The sequence below is a fragment of the Salvelinus sp. IW2-2015 genome, linkage group LG23, assembly GCF_002910315.2.
Source record: "Salvelinus sp. IW2-2015 linkage group LG23, ASM291031v2, whole genome shotgun sequence".
NCBI classification, from domain to species: domain Eukaryota; kingdom Metazoa; phylum Chordata; class Actinopteri; order Salmoniformes; family Salmonidae; genus Salvelinus; species Salvelinus sp. IW2-2015.
This window is the reverse complement of record NC_036863.1, coordinates 11,823,555-11,840,792: the sequence shown is the minus strand read 5'-3', so window position 1 is coordinate 11,840,792 and position 17,238 is coordinate 11,823,555. Positions and strand designations below refer to the sequence as shown.

The 17,238-nt window shown below is 44.1% G+C and overlaps 1 protein-coding gene across 1 annotated transcript in view; it reads right to left on the bottom strand.

Moving 5' to 3' along the window:
• The window catches only part of LOC111950641 (glutamate receptor 4-like), a 193,668-nt gene extending 184,153 nt beyond the window's left edge, over positions 1–9,515 (bottom strand). The window contains 2 exon segments of the mRNA XM_023968393.1: positions 7,626–7,784; positions 9,178–9,515. Coding sequence (XP_023824161.1) covers positions 7,626–7,784; positions 9,178–9,265 — 247 coding nt within the window. The 5' untranslated portion in view covers positions 9,266–9,515.
• Between the last annotated feature and the right edge of the window lie 7,723 nt (positions 9,516–17,238).

The window sequence follows — 17,238 nt, the reverse complement described above, 5'->3', positions numbered from 1 at the left end:
ATCAAATACTTATGTCATGCAATAAAATGCAAATTAATTACTTAAAAATCATACAATGTGATTTTCTGGATTTTTGTTTTAGATTCCTTCTCTCACAGTTGAAGTGTACCTATGATAAAAATTACAGACCTCTACATGCTTTGTAAGTAGGAAAACCTGCAAAATTGTCAGTGTATCAAATACTTGTTCTCCCCACTGTATACTGTTCATACACACACATGAAAACAGAAAGACATCGAGAGATCTCCTAGACACCTTTAGAAACCAGAGTAGACCCTTATAGAATATAGAAATGTAGATACCTGACTACCCACTATATAACACACATACACTTGGTGTGGAGGAGACTGAGTCAGAGTGCCATGCAGAATATTAATGAGTCATCAGAGATGAACGTGTCACTATGTCAATAAGGAGAGAGAAAGGGGGGCAGCAGCGCAGTTTGTGAGAGGTGGACTCAACCCCTTCAATCCCTAACCCTCTTCCTTATTTTTCTTCCTCCCAAGATCCTCTACTCATTCAATAAGTCACAGTCAATGTTGGTATTTTGGAAATAAATCTCTGCCTGGAGAGAAAAATCCAAAATTGCCCATTTCACACTATCGGGCAGACTCCGTCGGTATTGTACTTTGTGGTACTGGTTTGGATATGTTCTGTTCCCATTTTCCTCTCGCGCACGGTTCCAGGAACTATGGTGGATGCCCAACCAAGCCAACGCAGTACGACTCAACTTGGCTCAGTAGTGTGAAAAGGGTGCACATACCAGCATCCATTCTCATCGTCATGGCAATTACCCTTGTCAGCTTTGTAGACTGTCACCGACGGGATTTGTTGGATGAAGTAAATCTTCCACACAATTACTGTAGGTCCCTCTCTCAGGCTCTCTTTATTTCTCTCTTTGGAAACATATGTCCTTGAACCAGCGTTAAGGTCATTCGGACCTTATTGTTTACTCCATGTGTAACTCTGTGTTGTCTGTTCACACTGCTATGCTTTATCTTGGCCAGGTCGCAGTTGCAAATGAGAACTTGTTCTCAACTAGCCTACCTGGTTAAATAAAGGTGAAATAAAAAATAATAATAATAAAAAAACCTTTATATCTAAGCAGAGACAGGGAGAGAGAGAGTGATGTAAACGATGGATTTTTAAAATATATTTTATCTAACCTTTATTTAACTAGGCAAGTCAGTTAAGAACAAATTCTTATTTACAATGACGGCCTACCCTGGCCAAACCCAGATGACGCTGGGCCAATTGTGCACCGCCCTATGGGAATCCCAATCACAGCCGGATGTGATACAGCCTGGAAAGGGGGGATGAGAGGAAAGAGTGAGAGAAATGGGGAAGAGGGAGAGAGAGAGAGAGAGAGAGAGTGTGTGTGTGAGAGAGAGAGAGGGAGGGAGAGAGAAAGAGAGCTCAGCAGGTCAGTTCTTGTTCGATCTCAGAGTCTCTCCTGCCCCTCAGCTATTGGTGCCGCATTGATTGGCTGATGTAATTCCGTTCTGATTTGGCTCGACCAATCAATGGTTGCCTGTTGACTTCCATTAAGCTGAGAGGAAAGGGAGTCGGAATTCTCTGCTCTTCTTGATGGGAGCTTTTCACACTTAACTTCAGGATGACAAATGGTTTGGCTCTATCTCAAGCTATATGTCAGTTCCTAGTGGGCAAAATTGGGCATGGGGTGTCATAATAATGTTATTTTCTGTTTATAAACTAGTTTTCTGGTTGTAGACACGTGATATTACAACCACAAAAAAATCATAATTCTATCAGTAGACAACCATGTCGTCACAAAATACCACTAGAATAACGTTGTTGCGACTAGTTTTGAAACCAGCTGACTGGTTACTTCTCTATCAGGTAACAATGGAAATTTAAGGTGACAATACCAATCCACTACAATGTCATATAAATGTCAAAGACACTGTCTGTTCAATCATTCTTACTGACGATGATTAAAAGGAAAAGCAGCACCTTCATATAGGAGATTATATTACATATATCCAGTGGAGGCTCCTCGGAAGAGGAAGCGGAGGACCATCCTCCTCAGTGAACTTCATAAAAAAAGAAAAAGTGAAACTATAGATACAACTATACTTAATATACTCATGTCACCAAATAATTGATTAAAACTGTTTTGCAATGAAGGTATACAGTAGCCTCAACAGCACTCTGTTAGCACCATGGTGTAGCTGGAAGACAGCTAGTTTCCCTCCTCCTCTCGGTACATTGACTTCAATACAAAACCAAGGAGGCTCATGGTTCTCGTCTCCTTCCATAGACTTACACAGTAATTATGACAACTTCCGGAGGACGTCCTTCAACCTATCAGAGCTCTTGCAGAATGAAATGACTTTGTCTACACAACAAAGGATCAGAGAATGAATCTAGTACTGAAAGCATAAGCTACAACTAGCTAACACTGCGGTGCATGAAATGTGGTGTGTAGTTGACTAAAATAGTTCATTTCTTAAAAAATGAAAGAGAAGCAAGAGAGGTAGAGCTAGCTATATTTCATTGTATTTTTTCCACTTTCACTTTCTTAGCTAGCTAGTTAGTTTAGCCTACTCAAACACCCGGCTCAAACAGATACGGATGCAATATTAGCTAGCTGGCTATGGCAATCCAACACTGGAACTCTTCCAAGTCAAGGCAAGCTTTTGGTTGTATTAATTAATTGCCACCAGGGCCAGCTGGTAACTGCTAAAGTGCTTGCTGACTATACACTGTACCGCATGATTTTAGCAGGTTTACTAATGCGTTTGTTCTATTAGCTATGTTGACTATGACGTTAGATGGTGACAATGATGTAGGCTGTCTATAGCGGTTATGATATGAGTGTTTGGCTTGGAAAGTTTTTTTTGCCTGGTCATAGACAGCTGACGTGTGGTGCAATGAAGTCCACAAGCGAAGGGAAAAGGTGAGAGGGGAGGAGCGCGGGTGACCAGGGGTGTATCCATTCCGACGATTCTGTTGAAAAACTTTCCTTTAACAGAAGCAAACGGAATGAAACGGGGATAAACATACTTGAATTTGTCCAATAAAAACTCTTGTTAGCAACTGTTGACTAATGATTACAACCTAGATCAGCTAGATGCAGGCAAGAGTGTGCAAGACAGTATTAAATGTGTCACTGTCTTTCACCTTGATTACTAAATATTCTCTCGACCTGTGCACCTACATTGTAAACATTCATTCATTGGCTAGGTTGTAGCAACCACATGATGGGTATAGAGAGATTTGAGTATCGTGTAGTACCCCAAATCTATTGATGTTACATTGAGCTGGGTGAATGGAATATGAATGAGTCATTCAGTATCCTGTAACAGAAATAAGGCCATGCTCATAAAACAAACTATACACTACCGTTTAAAAGTTTGGGGTCACTTAGAAATATCCTTGTTTTTGAAAGAAAAGCACATTTTTGTCCATTAAAATAACATCAAATTGATCAGAAATACAGTGTAGACATTGTTAATGTTGTAAATGACTACTGTAACTGGAAACTGGAATATCTACATAGGAGTACAGGCCAATTATCAGCAACCATCACTCCTGTGTTCCAATGGCACGTGTTGTTAGCTAATCCAAGTTTATAATTTAAAAAAACTAATTGATCATTAGAAAACCCTTTTGCAATTATGTTAGCACAGCTGAAAACGGTTGTGCTGATTAAGAAGCAATAAAACTGACCTTCTTTAGACTAGTTGGAGTTAGATTACAGGCTCAAAATGGCCAGAAACAAAGACTTTCTTCTGAAACTCGTCAGTCTATTCTTGTTCTGAGAAATGAAGGCTATTCCATGTGAGAAATTGCCAAGAAACTGAAGATCTCGTACAACGCTGTGTACTCCCTTCACAGAACAGCACAAACTGGCCCTAACCAGAATAGAAGGAGGAGTGGGAAGCCCCGGTGCACAACTGAGCAAGAGGACAAGTACATTAGAATGTCACATGCACAAGCGCATACACACACTATAAACACACATACACACTGTAAAAACACACACAAACACACACACACACCCCGTTCCTCAAACACATGTCTCAGACACAACTCTTCATCTTCTGCTCAATTTAGCCATCAGTTTTCTAATATCGCATCGTTGATAATAAAAGACAAGCGGTGAGGCGGGGGGCCTGGTGTATTTATAGACTCCTGGAGGGCGAGAGGGATCATCAGAAGCCAAATCATCTGTCCTGGGAACCCGCCTTGGGGCCAAACACAGATGAGAGAAACACTGCACCCCAGAGAACCAGAGAGCAACAAATCACTAACACACCAAATATGAGACATGGGGATTGGTGCAAAAGAGAGAGAAATTATGAGATAGTGCATGCTGCTGCACAGTAACAAAAGAGAACGGACCATATAGCTTATAGTAGATGAACACCAAATATGAGACATGGATTGGATGTTGCTGCTACGCACACAGCAATAGAGAATGGATGGAACATAGCCTTTAGTTAGTAGGTGAACATCAAATGCTGGTATGAGACATGGAGGATTGACAGAAGGGAGAAATAGACTCTGCAGTGACCAGCAATAGAGAATGGATGGAACCGAATAGACAAACGTCCAATATGAACCATGGACATTGAGGATAGCATGGAACGTAGAAGTCGGTACACACACAGCCATAAAGAATGGGACATAGCCTAGCCGTAGATAGCAGTTATACAATGGTGAATGGGAGATGGGGGAATGAGCATATTGAATCGAAATGAAATACAAAGCCTGTGTCCTAAATAGCACCCTATTCCCTACATACTGTAGTGCACTATTTTTGACAAGTGTGCAATACTGAGAATAGGGTGCCATTTGGGATGCAGCCAAAGACTAGAGCACATTATGTGAACCATGGGGGGCTGGTGAGAATGTAGTGAATTGAAACCCCACTCGACGTGACATGCCATACTACGCAATTCAATGTGACAACCTTCAACTTGACGCAAGTACAGTACGTGACGAGACTCGATGTGACACTAACACAGGCTGTGACGCATCTGTGTTCAACTAACACCGAATGGAATGGACTGTTTCTCAACCGTCAACCAATGCTCAATGTGACATCCCTCGACCTTCTGACCCTAACAATGTAGGCCCTAACCGGTGAGGCTGTACTATACGGCAGACTTAGTGATTTGGAGGCAGAGGCCAGTCTGAGGCACCCTCTGCCCCTCCAAATGCGTGGACAAAATGTTTTAATGGGCTATATATTAAAGACGTAATTTAACTGTAAAAATGTATTACCTTTTAAGGTGCCATAAACAAAACCAGTCGTGGTGTTTTTATCTGATTGTCAAAAAATAACTTCAGAAAGTAGATTATCTTCACACGTTCATCCCAAAATTATTCCAGCATCCGAACAGTGCACTGTGCACCAGCCAACCAACTTTCAATTTGCAAGTGGGAGAAACTATCTTACCAGAGAAAGCATCCGAGCGAGCGAAACAGCGCCCCTCTGTCTTACTATCTGTAGCCCATGTATCTGATGCTGACATGTCATCCTCTTTTTCCCCAGACAGCATCAGACACATGGGCTACACATACATGTCCTCTGCCTCAACGACAATGGCAGTATTATCAGCAGCACCTGTCTTTTTCCAAAATAAATGCGTATTGAATCCCCCTAGAGTCTAAGGGCCCTGGGCTGGGTTTCTACTAAGCTAGCCTCAATGAGAACCAGGTCTCCCTAATAAGGTAAGCCTGGGAAAGTTCATGGCAGAAAACTAGCTAAATAGGGGAGAAGACCCGGTGTAAATCAGTTTCGCCTCGCTAAACGTCAAACCAATCGAATGACTTGCTTGGGCGGAGGTCCAATAGCGCTCACCAGATTAGTGTCATCGTGCAACAGTGTGTGACAATTATTTTCACAGTCTATAGTGAGGATGGCAGGGAAATGGAAGGATTTTTTTTTTTTTATTGTATGTCAATTTTATGAATAGAGCACACTTCTGACAAAACAGAATTAAGATATTTTTTGTTGTTGTTGATGAAACATAATATGCTATTAACCCATAGACACACATTGAATAACAGATTCATATATGAAATAACAGGAAGTCCAACATTTTATCAAAATAAAGTATGTTTTGAAGTGTCTGTCTTATATCTGAGATATATAGTGATTTTTTTTATTACCTTGGAATTACCTGTATACCTTTGACGTGGAAATGCCCTATTCACTTCCATTCATTTTTCGTCCCGGCACCGGGTTACCTTCATACGAGTCCCATAGAGCAGAACGGAGAACACTGTTGTGTTTGTGAGAGTCTCCTCTTTCCATATAGGGGTCATAATAACATATTAATTTGTAGGGCAAACCGAATCTACAGACGTTTTCGTGAGAAAACCGATTTTCAAGATATCTCCTGGTCTGACAAACACCAGCAGATGCGGTAAGCCGACATATTTATGTATTTTTTAGGCCCAGCTCATGAGGCCCCTTTATGATGTGAGGCCTGAGTCAATTGCTTCTTCTCCTAATGGTAAGTCCGCCAGTGACTATACTATACAATTCTATACTATATACAAATCCCCAACAGGACATGAGCGGAGAGATAGACTGAGAACGGGCAGATGTTGACCTTAACTATGGAAGCAAACCCAGCTGAGGATGATGAGAAGAGATGACTGTGAGGGAGAAAGCCTGACTGTGAGGGAGAAAGATGTGTGTGTATACTAAAGCAGAGTAGATGAAGTCACGTCCAGTACCAGACTGCAGCCGTACCCAGGGGCAAGAAAGGACAAGCCTCTCTCACACAGGGCTCCTCAGGTTAGCAGCAGGGTATTCACCACCACAACCAGCAGTCACTCCCCGCAAACAAACAATGACAGGCTTAGCCAACACTGCTCCTCGCTACCTGCTGCTGAGCCATAGCGATGAAGGGAAACATGCACAGCCTGCCACAACAACCGCACACACATACATTGCATAGACGTACATACATAAATGCATGTACATGCTCTAATGTATGCAAGGGGGAGAGAGTGCCTTGCTAGATAAGAATCACAGTTTGTTTCATACACACACACACACACAACACACACACAAAACAACACACCACACACACACACACACACACACACACACACACACACACACACACACACACACACACACACACACACACACACACACACACCACACACACACACACACACACACACACACACACAATACATACACAAACACTAAGTTGAAGCTGGGAGGGAGCCAGAGAGTATCCTGTCATGTTGCAGTGTTATGGGGGACATACTGTATACTGTGTCCGTGTGTATGTATCATGGATGTGCACATGTGTGTGACAGAGAAAGAAATAAGACACACAGACACACTATCTTCTCACACTCTCACCATAGCATACAGTAACATACCACTATAGTCTCACAACGGTAAAGGGCAACCTTTCTCATGCCATTAGACAATCTGAATCCACACCCTTCCATCCACCCCAACCTGGAATTTTACCCTCTTGCAATCACAGTCTAACAATGGACCACAATTGTGTTATGCCAACACCTGGCATCCAAACCAGAGTTTGACTTGACTGGTCAGATGAGAAAGATAGCCATTAAAACATGAAATTGGGATGCATCTGATCTGGCCAGTCTGTACTCACAGGCATTGGTGACAGCAAAGCTGTTGGCCGTCTCGATGTTGTCCACATGAGGCACCAGGTTGAAGGGGGCCTCGGACGCGTTGGGACTAGTATTGTGCAGAAAGATGGCCAGGCGAAATGCTGTGTATTCCTGATCCGTGTTTCTGATGAACAGGCCGCCTGCAGAGAGAGGAGAAAAGGGAGAGAGGGATGAGAGAGAGGTATTTTATTATTATATGTATTATATATACAGTATATGTTTTTTAAATCCTTTATTGTCACCATTTAGCTATGAATCATAGCGAAATGAAATGCAGGGAGAGAGAGACAGCAAGAGAGTAAGAGAGTAAGAGAGTGAGAGAGAGAGAGAGAGAGGAAAAGAGAGAGAGAGAGAGAGAGAGAGAGAGAGAGAGAGAGAGAGAGAGAGAGAGAGAGAGAGAGAGAGCAATGGTTGGATGGATGGATGGAGAGAGAGAGAGTGAGTGAGCAATGGGATGTCTGACACTGCGCATACAGTAAATGCTTTTGATGAAAAACAAGAGCCACAGCCAATAACCTTAACACAGCCAATAACCTTAACACATTGTCCCTCCCAAAGGACCCTGCCTGGAAATCGTAAAAGGTCAACCAAGCTTGAATAGAAATGTGGCCCATTGGAATATACCTTTAAAACACACCACACATCTATTAAGTTCAAAATGACTATTCGACAGAGAGATATCATTCGACTCCAAATTATTTGCGTTCAGCATGATTTGTTCGGATGTGCTTGAGCTATAAATAAGCCAATTAGATCGACTCAGCAGTAATATTAACGCACTGGATTTACGGTTCCTTTTTGGGCCAGGGCCAACACCGTAAGTTAAAGGCTAAAAGACCGAGGGCACTTGACACTAGCAGAGATCCCACCACGGCCCGGCTTTTAGGCTACATAGTATAGTCAGTGCTTTAGCTGGGTTCGGATAGAGGCTCTAGATTGAATAAACGCGCTCCTCGTGTTTTCTCAGTGGCAAAGAACCCAGCCAGCAACATATGAAACAGTATGACTATGACAAACGGGTTTATGCAAAAGCAGAACGGAGTCTTCTGAATCTAACAGGGGCGAGTGTGCACTCTGCAGCAGGGCTACACACACTTTGAGAGAATCTCCGCTGCTGATCCATTCGCTCCGACCAAGCGAAGCATCCAGTCATTGCTCGGAGCACTAGGCTACTGCTGCAGTGGGGCTTTGAAAGGACACCGACTGCTGAGGACCGCACTGGAACAGTTATGTATGACCATAAATACACGTTTCCCTTGTGCACATACGAGACAAAAAATTGAATCAACTAGGAACAAATTTAAATTTTAATTTTAATACAGTAATAGGTTTGTGTCGGCGATTTTAAATTCTCAGTCAATTCTACTTTGCAATGTCAATGTTATGTGATCATGAATGATGAACAAGTAGCCTATTTCCTAACACAGTCACATAAACTATAATGAAAACAAGACCTTATTCACCGCTTCATAACCCGATTGGCAAATGTCCATGCCCTTTTGATTGTCAAGCACTGCTGTAGGCTACACTTACCGATCTGTACACTGCTTGGGAAAGCCCCCATTGTGAGTCCCCGAAAGACAGACAATATCAATAGAAACTGGTCACAAGAAATCCTCATTTTGTTTTGGTTAAAAACTGATAAGAGACATTGAAGAGGATGACAGTCGGGGAAAAAACAAGACGAAAAGAAAAAGAGAGCCTCCGTTCATTAGCAATCCATTATGGGTTGAATCTTCCCCCGCAGTGCCGGCGGACGCTGGTACGTACGGCTGTCGGGCAGTAGAGACGTTACACATAAGATGAGGGGAGCTTGCCAGTGGTGGGCTGCCTGCATGGAGAGCGGAATCACACATGCGCTTTCTCTGGAGCCTGTCTCCCTCTCTGCTGTTGAGAAGAAGTGTAGTATTCTATAAGCAGGTTAGCGTTTTTAGTGATTAATATTGTTCTGGAGGCAGCTTTGCAGAGTGGTCACTAGCGGGCACAGCCATAAGTCATACAATCTTATTTAAAATCTAACCCTAACCTTAATTACACAGTTAAAATCTAACCCTAACCTTAACTACACAGTTAACCCTAATGCCTAACCCTAAACTTAAATCTAACCCCAACCTTAACTACACAGTTAACCCTAATGCCTAACCCTAAACTTAAATTAATACCAAAAGCTCATTTTAGTTTTCATGAATTTTTACAATATATCAAATTTTGACTTTGCAGATGGCCTAAGTGAAAATCTCTCTGTTCATTGTCCAGGACAAAACTCATGACAATAAACGTCAATCTACATTATATTATACCAGTTATGGTATACCAGTTGATGACACAGCAGAATGTTGGAGACTCTGATATTGTGGTATAATACAAATGTCATCGATTCATTACCAGATATATATTTTATTTAACCTTTATTTAAGTAGGCAAGTCAGTTAAGAACAAATTGTTATTTACAATGACGGCCTAGGAACAGTGGGTTAACTGCCTTGTTCAGGGGAACAGTGGGTTAACTGCCTTGTTCAGGGGAACAGTGGGTTAACTGCCTTGTTCAGGGGAACAGTGGGTTAACTGCCTTGTTCAGGGGAACAGTGGGTTAACTGCCTTGTTCAGGGGCAGAATGACAGATTTTTCTTCCTTGTCAGCTCAGGGATACAATCTAGCAACCTTTCAGTTACTGGCCCAACGCTCTAACCACTAGGCTACTTGCCACCCCAAACATGTTAATGCATTGGTCGGGAATGTTGGGATGCCATGACTTGCTGTCAGTTAAAACGGAGCTCTTTTAGCGCAAAGGAGAGAAGCACCGGTGCGATGCACTGCAAGATAGGGGCCCATGTGGATTTGCAACGATATACAGTAGCTACAGTTGAAGTTGGAAGTTTACATACACCTTAGCCAAATACATTTAAACTCAGTTTTTCACAATTCCTGACATTTAATCCTAGTAAAAATTCCCTGTCTTAGGTCAGTTAGGATCACCACTTTATTTTAAGAATGTGAAATGTCAGAATAATTGTAGCTTTTATTTCTCTCATCACTTTCCCAGAGGGTCAGAAGTTTACATGCACTCAATTAGTATTGGTAGCATAGCCTTTAAATTGTTTAAATTGGGTCAAACATTTGGGGAGCCTTCCACAAGCTTCCCACAATAAGTTGGGTGAATTTTGGCCCATTCCTCCTGACAAAGCTGGTGTAACTGAGTCAGGTTTGTAGGCCTCCTTACTTGCACACGCTTTTTCAGTTCTGCTTTTTCAATCTTCTATAGGATTGAGGTCAGGGCTTTGTGATTGCCACTCCAATACATTGACTTTGTTGTCCTTAAGCCATTTTGCCACAACTTTGGAAGTACGCTTGGGATCATTGTCCATTTGGAAGACCCATTTGCGACCAAGCTTTAACTGTCACGACTTCCGTCAAAGTCGGCCCCTCTCCTTGTTCGGGCGACGTTCGGCGATCGACGTCACCGGCTTTCTAACCATCGCCGCCCCATTTTTCCATTGTTCCATTTATTTTGTCTTGTTCCCTGCACACCTGGTTTACATTCCCTAATCACACTGCATGTATTTATTCTTCTGCCCCCCCCCCCCCTATGTCTTTGTGTGGAATTGTTTTTGTTACGTGTTTCATGTTACGCGCCAGGCTGGTTTTCCCCCTGTATTCTGTGGTATTTCACGAAGGATATTAAATTGTTAAACATTTGCTTATTTCTGTGACTGTTTCGCGCCTTGCACTTTTACCTTTGGCTGGAGGTTTTGACGCAGTGGCGTCTGTCTGTTTTATTGCCTCTGGAAGTAGAAAGGCAGGAACCGAGGAAGAAACCTAGAGAGGAAATAGGCTCTGAGGGGTAGCCAGTCCTCTTCTGGCTGTGCCTGGTTGAGATTATTTTGCCGCTATAACAGCCTCCACTTACTCTTTTGGGAAGGCTTTCTACAAGATGCTGGAACATTGCTGCGAGAACTTGTTTCCATTCAGTCAAAAGAGCATTAGTGAGGTTGAGCACTGATATTGGGCAATTAGGCCTGGCTTGCAGTCAGCGTTCCAATTCATCCCAAAGATGTTCGATAGGGTTGAGGTCAGGGCTCTGTGCAGGCCGTTCAAGTTCATCCACAACGATCTTGCAAAAACATTTCTGTAAGGACCTCGCTTTGTGCACAGGGGCATTGTCATGCTTAAACAGGAAAAGGCATTCCCCAAACTGTTGCCACAAAGTTGGAAGTGTAGAATCGTCTAGACTGTCATTGTATGCTGTAGAGTTAAAATGTCCCTTCAATGGAACAAAGGGGCCTAGCCCAAACCATGAAAAACAGCTCCAGACCATTATTCCTCCTCCACCAAATGTTACAGTTGGCACTATGCATTGGGGCAGGTAGCGTTCTCCTGGCATCCACCAAACCTAGATTCGTCCGTTGGATTGCCATATGGTGAAGCATGATTCAGCACTCCAGAGTACGCGTTTCCACTGCTCGAGTCCAATTATGGCAAGCTTTACACCGCTCCAGCCGATGCTTGGCTTTGCACATGGTGATCTTAGGCTTGTGTGTGGCTGCTCGGCCATGGAAACCCATTACATGAAGCTCCCGACTAACAGTTATTGTGCTGACATTTCTTCCAAAAGAAGTTTGGAACTTCGTAGTGAGTGATGCAACCGAGGACAGACAATTTTTATGCGCTACACACTTCAGCACTAGGGGGTCCTGTTCTATGAGCTTGTGTGGCCTACCAGTTTGCAGATGAGCCGTTGTTGCTCATAGACGTTTCCACTTCACAATAACAGCACTTACAGTTGACCGGGGCAGCTCTAGCAGGGCAGAAATTTGACAAACTAACTTGTTGGAAAGGTGGCATCCTATGACGGTGCCACGTTGAATGTCACTGAGCTCTTCAGTAAGGCCATTCTACTGCCAATGTTTGTCTATGGCGTTTGCATGGCTGTGTTCTCGATTTTATATACCTATCAGCAACGGGTGTGGCTGAAATAGCTGAATGCACTAACTTGAAGGGGTGTCCACATACTTTTGGATAAATCGTGTATATGCCAGCGTTATTGTTGTCATTCACCTCACGTTTTGCTGATTTGAGATTTGTATTCGCATCGCAATACAAAGGACTAGGTCATCTCACATTCAATACAAACCTTGCTTCGGTAGGCCTATTCACTATTCATGTATTTTCTTTAGCTTTCTTCATTGCAAGGTGAATAGTAGGTTTTAGGCCTACCCACAGGACTATTAAGGACCTGCACACAGAAGACAAACACGCACAGACGCAGGCAGGCAATCTTAACAGTATAAAAGGCAAACTGTAAATTGATTTTGCTTTTGTCAATATGCTAATGAGAAACAACTTTGATCACCCTCACTTTCGCTCGCGCTCCAATGGATTTAATTAAGACGTTTATGTAGCCTATGCAGATTGCACACTCCTAATTGCCATGCTCAAGCTGCCCTTGCTACAAGGAATGATAGCAATATTAGATCGGAGAGACAGATCAGAATGTGATATTGCAACAACTTGTACAGTATGTCAGCAGCACTATCTGCTCTTTCAATGTTTTCGACCAGACAGAGATGACGTAGGGCGGGGGCGCTGTGCTGTAGGTTAGGCCACTGTCCAGGGTGCTGAAACTAAACTGTCAGTCCGTGGGTCCTGAAACTAGTAGACAGATAAAGTAAACTTACTGTGTTTGGGCTGCTGTCCATGGTGCTGAAAGAAACTTCTGTCTGCTGTACTGAAAGTATATAGCCCTCAAATATAACAAACCTTTATACTACTGTTAAATAAAGGTAAAATATATTTTTTAAATACTGTACATATAGGAAGTGCAAAACCAGGGCTCTGTGGGTTAGGTCGCTGTCCATGGTGCTGAAATTAAACTAAACTGTCAGTCTGCATTACTGAAACTAGCGTGCTGATAAACTGAACTTTACTAACTACTACGGTACTAGGAGGGGTGAAACAGTATGAACACATACTGTGGTGGTCTTGGAATGTTCGTCAATCAATAAATAACTTGAGGATTGCAACATGTTCAATTGATCAAACCTTCTGTTATGGAACTAGGGAGCTCCTGTCGGTAAATAGCATCAGCGATTAACAAATGTACAAGAAAGAGAACGTCTCCTGTCTGAGCTTGTTGGAGTAAGGTGAAGTTGCCTCTTGGGTCAGTTTGGAATTTTCCCACTAATGGTTAATGTTAGGCTTGGGGGAGGGGAAGCTGATCCTAGTGCCATTGCTGTTCTACACAGCTTTACATTGTACCACTGGTTACATATGTTACAGTATATAGGCCTGTGTTCAACATAATGTATCAAGTGAATAATACTTTCTCGTACTGGTCCCTTGTGGGAATCAAGCACACGGGGCACATCATGTAATATATTGTATATGTGGTATATACGGCCCTAGAAGTTGCTGAAAGTCCAAAAAGACAAAACAATTATGTAGATTAGACCTCGTGATGATGTATGTCAGACTCCAGATGGGTTAAGTGTTAGGATCAGTCTTCTAGGCTGTCTCCTCTTTAAATTAAAATGTCATTTTTTTCTCTGGAATTATTTTGAAAGGCCTTGTGTCTGTCTCTTTGGCAGCGAAACATCTCTCATGGCTGATATTATGTGACGTGTCATTATAGTCGAGTGGTTAGGCACCCTATCCTCTAGACCTATGTAGTGCACTATTTTTGACCAGATCCTATAGAAGCAGTCCACTGTATAGGGAATAGAGTGCCATTTGGGACACAAACGTAGAGAGAGAAAGGCTTGTCTGTCATAACCCCAAGTCATCGATTCAGACAAAGGCTGCGTCCAAAATGCTCCCTATAAAGTGACTACTTTTGACCAGGATCCCCATAGGTTCTGGTCAAAAGTAATGCACTATATAGGAAATAGGTCAGGGTGCCATTTGGGATGTAGACAAAATACCATTAGGGTGAAAGCTAGCCACGCTGTTTGTGTCATTCAGCACACACAGTCTTTTCCTCTTTACTGGCAGTCAGTGTGTGAGGGATTGGATGTGCCAAGATTTTGTGAATGAAAGTGTAGTTTGTGTAGCTGCGGGAGGCATAGGTTGGGGGGTGTCTGTATGTGTGTGTGTGTGTGTGTGTGTGTGTGTGTGTGTGTCAGTCTGCCATCATTACAGACAGATGGGTAGCCAGCGGTAGGTTTTTGAACTATCAAATTAATGACATACAGTATTTTTTTATTTAAATAGGCAAGTCAGTTAAGAACAAATTTTTATTTACAATGCCGGCTTACCCCGGCCAAACCCGGAAGACGCTGGGCCAATTGTGCACCTGCCTATGGAACTCCCAATCAATTAAGCATGGAATCGAACCAGGGTCTGTAGTGCCTCTAGCACTGAGATGCTGTGCCTTAGACCGGAGCCCCACAGTATAGCCATTTATACTTTAAAAAATATAACTTTTAAATGCCTTATGAGCTTAGTTCAACTGTCTTACTCCATCACAACCCACTGTTTACCAAAAAGTGGCAAGGTCAGTTGTTGTTTGAATCCCAGATTGCCCCTTTAAATAATTAGATTATTGGTGAGGCTGACATGATATAAGTGAAGGTTGTTATTAAGGTGACCTTGAATTAGTGTGACTTGAAAAACAGATGGCATGGATTTATATTAGGGGGCAGGCAAACGACAGGTCAAGGGCAGGCAAAGGTCAGTAATCCAGAGCAGAGTCCGAAAGGTACAGAACGGCAGGCAGGCTCAGAGTCAGGGCAGGCAGAGATCAATAATCCAGGGTGGTGTGACAAAGTACAGAATGGCAGGCAGGCTCAGGGTCAGGGCAGGCAGCATGGTCAACACCGGGAAAACTAGAAAACAGGAACTAGAGAAAGACAGGAGCACGGGAAGACATAGGTTTAATTCTGGACACATGAAAAGTGGGATGTATACGGAGAGTATTGAGTTGCTGGCTCCAGGTGGTGGGGTTGGCAGAAGGCAGTGAAGAGTCGTCTCCAGGTCTTGATTGGCTCGCTCCGACTGGCCTTTGGACTGATGGTGGAACCCTGAGGACAGGCTGGCTGACGACTGAATGAGTGTGCAGAACGCCTTCCAGAACCGGGACAAGAACTGAGGACCCGGTCGGAGACCATGTCCACCGGGAGGGCATAGATCCAGGAGATGTGCTACACCATGAGCTGGGCCGTCTCTTTAGCTTGGGGAGAGGAACGAAATGGGCGGCTTTGGAAAACCGTTCCACTACTGTCAGGATGGCGGTGTTGCCATCAGACGCTGGGAGACCTGTAACAAAGTCCAGGGATACGTGAGACCAGGGACAGTGAGGGACAGGCAGTGGTTGAAGGAGACCAGCCGGAACTTTCCAGTGGAGTCTTGTTCTGCGTACAGATTGTACAGTTGGCGACAAACGCGGAGACGTCTGGAACCATGGTAGGCCACCAAAAGCGTTGCCGCACAAAGGCCAGGGTCAGACAGGAGTCCGGGTGGCAGATAAGCCTGGAGGAGTGGGCCCACTCCAGGACCGAGGGGCGGACAGCGTCAGGAACAAACATCCGGTTACCTGCCCCCCCCCCCATTGTGCCGTCCACACAATGAACAGATATTCCGCCCCCTCCAGGGATGTAACTTGTGGTCCAGGGCTGAATGCTGGGACAGGACATCCCCCACTCCGACATCCAAAGCATCGGCCTCCACCACGAACTGACAGGACGGGTCAGGATGAACCAATATGGGAGCTGTGTGAAGTGGTGCTTGAGGTCCTGGAACGCCCGGTCAGCAGCTAGGGACCACGTGAACGGAACTTCGGTAGAGGTGAGTGCAGACGGGTGAAGCCAGGGTGCTGTAACCCCGGATAAAGCGGCAATAAAAGTTGGCAAATTGCAGGAAATGTTCCAGCTGCACTCTGGACGTAGGCTGGGGCCAATGCACCACCACTCTCACCATCCCGGGATCCATCTGTACATTCCCTGCAGCGATGATGTAACCAAGGAAGCGGATGGTGGAGCAATAGAATAGGCATTTCTCTGCTTTCCCAAAAAGCTGGTTCTTCATGAGGCGCTGGAAGACCTATCGGACGTGGAGCACATGTTCTTGGGCTGAGTGGGAGAAAACGAGGATGTTGTCGAGGTAGACAAAGACGAACTGGTTCAAGACGTCGCGAAGAACGTCACCAGGGCTTGGAACACAGTTGGGCCGTTTGTAAGGCCAAATGGCATGACCAGATATTCGTAGTGACTGCTGGCCGTCTTCCACTCGTCCCCTTCCCATATCCGCACCAGGTGGTGGGTGTTCCGCAGGTCCAACTTGGAGAAAACGGTGGCCCCGTGGAGCCGGCTCGTAGGCTGAGGCGATGAGTGGTAGCGGGTAGCGGTTCTTCACCGTGATGTCATTGAGGCCCCGGTAGTCGATGCACGGGCGTAGGATTTTGTCCTTCTCCTCAAAGAAGAACCATGCGCCGGCAGGGGAGGCAGAAGGACGGATACACCCTGCAGCTAGTGAGTCCTCAATGTAGGTCTCCATAGCCTTGGTCTCCGGACCCGACAGAGATTACAGTCGTCCCTGGGGTAGTGTGGTCGATCCCGCAGTCATAGTGTTGGTGTGGAGGAAGTGAAGTGGCCTAGGCCTTAC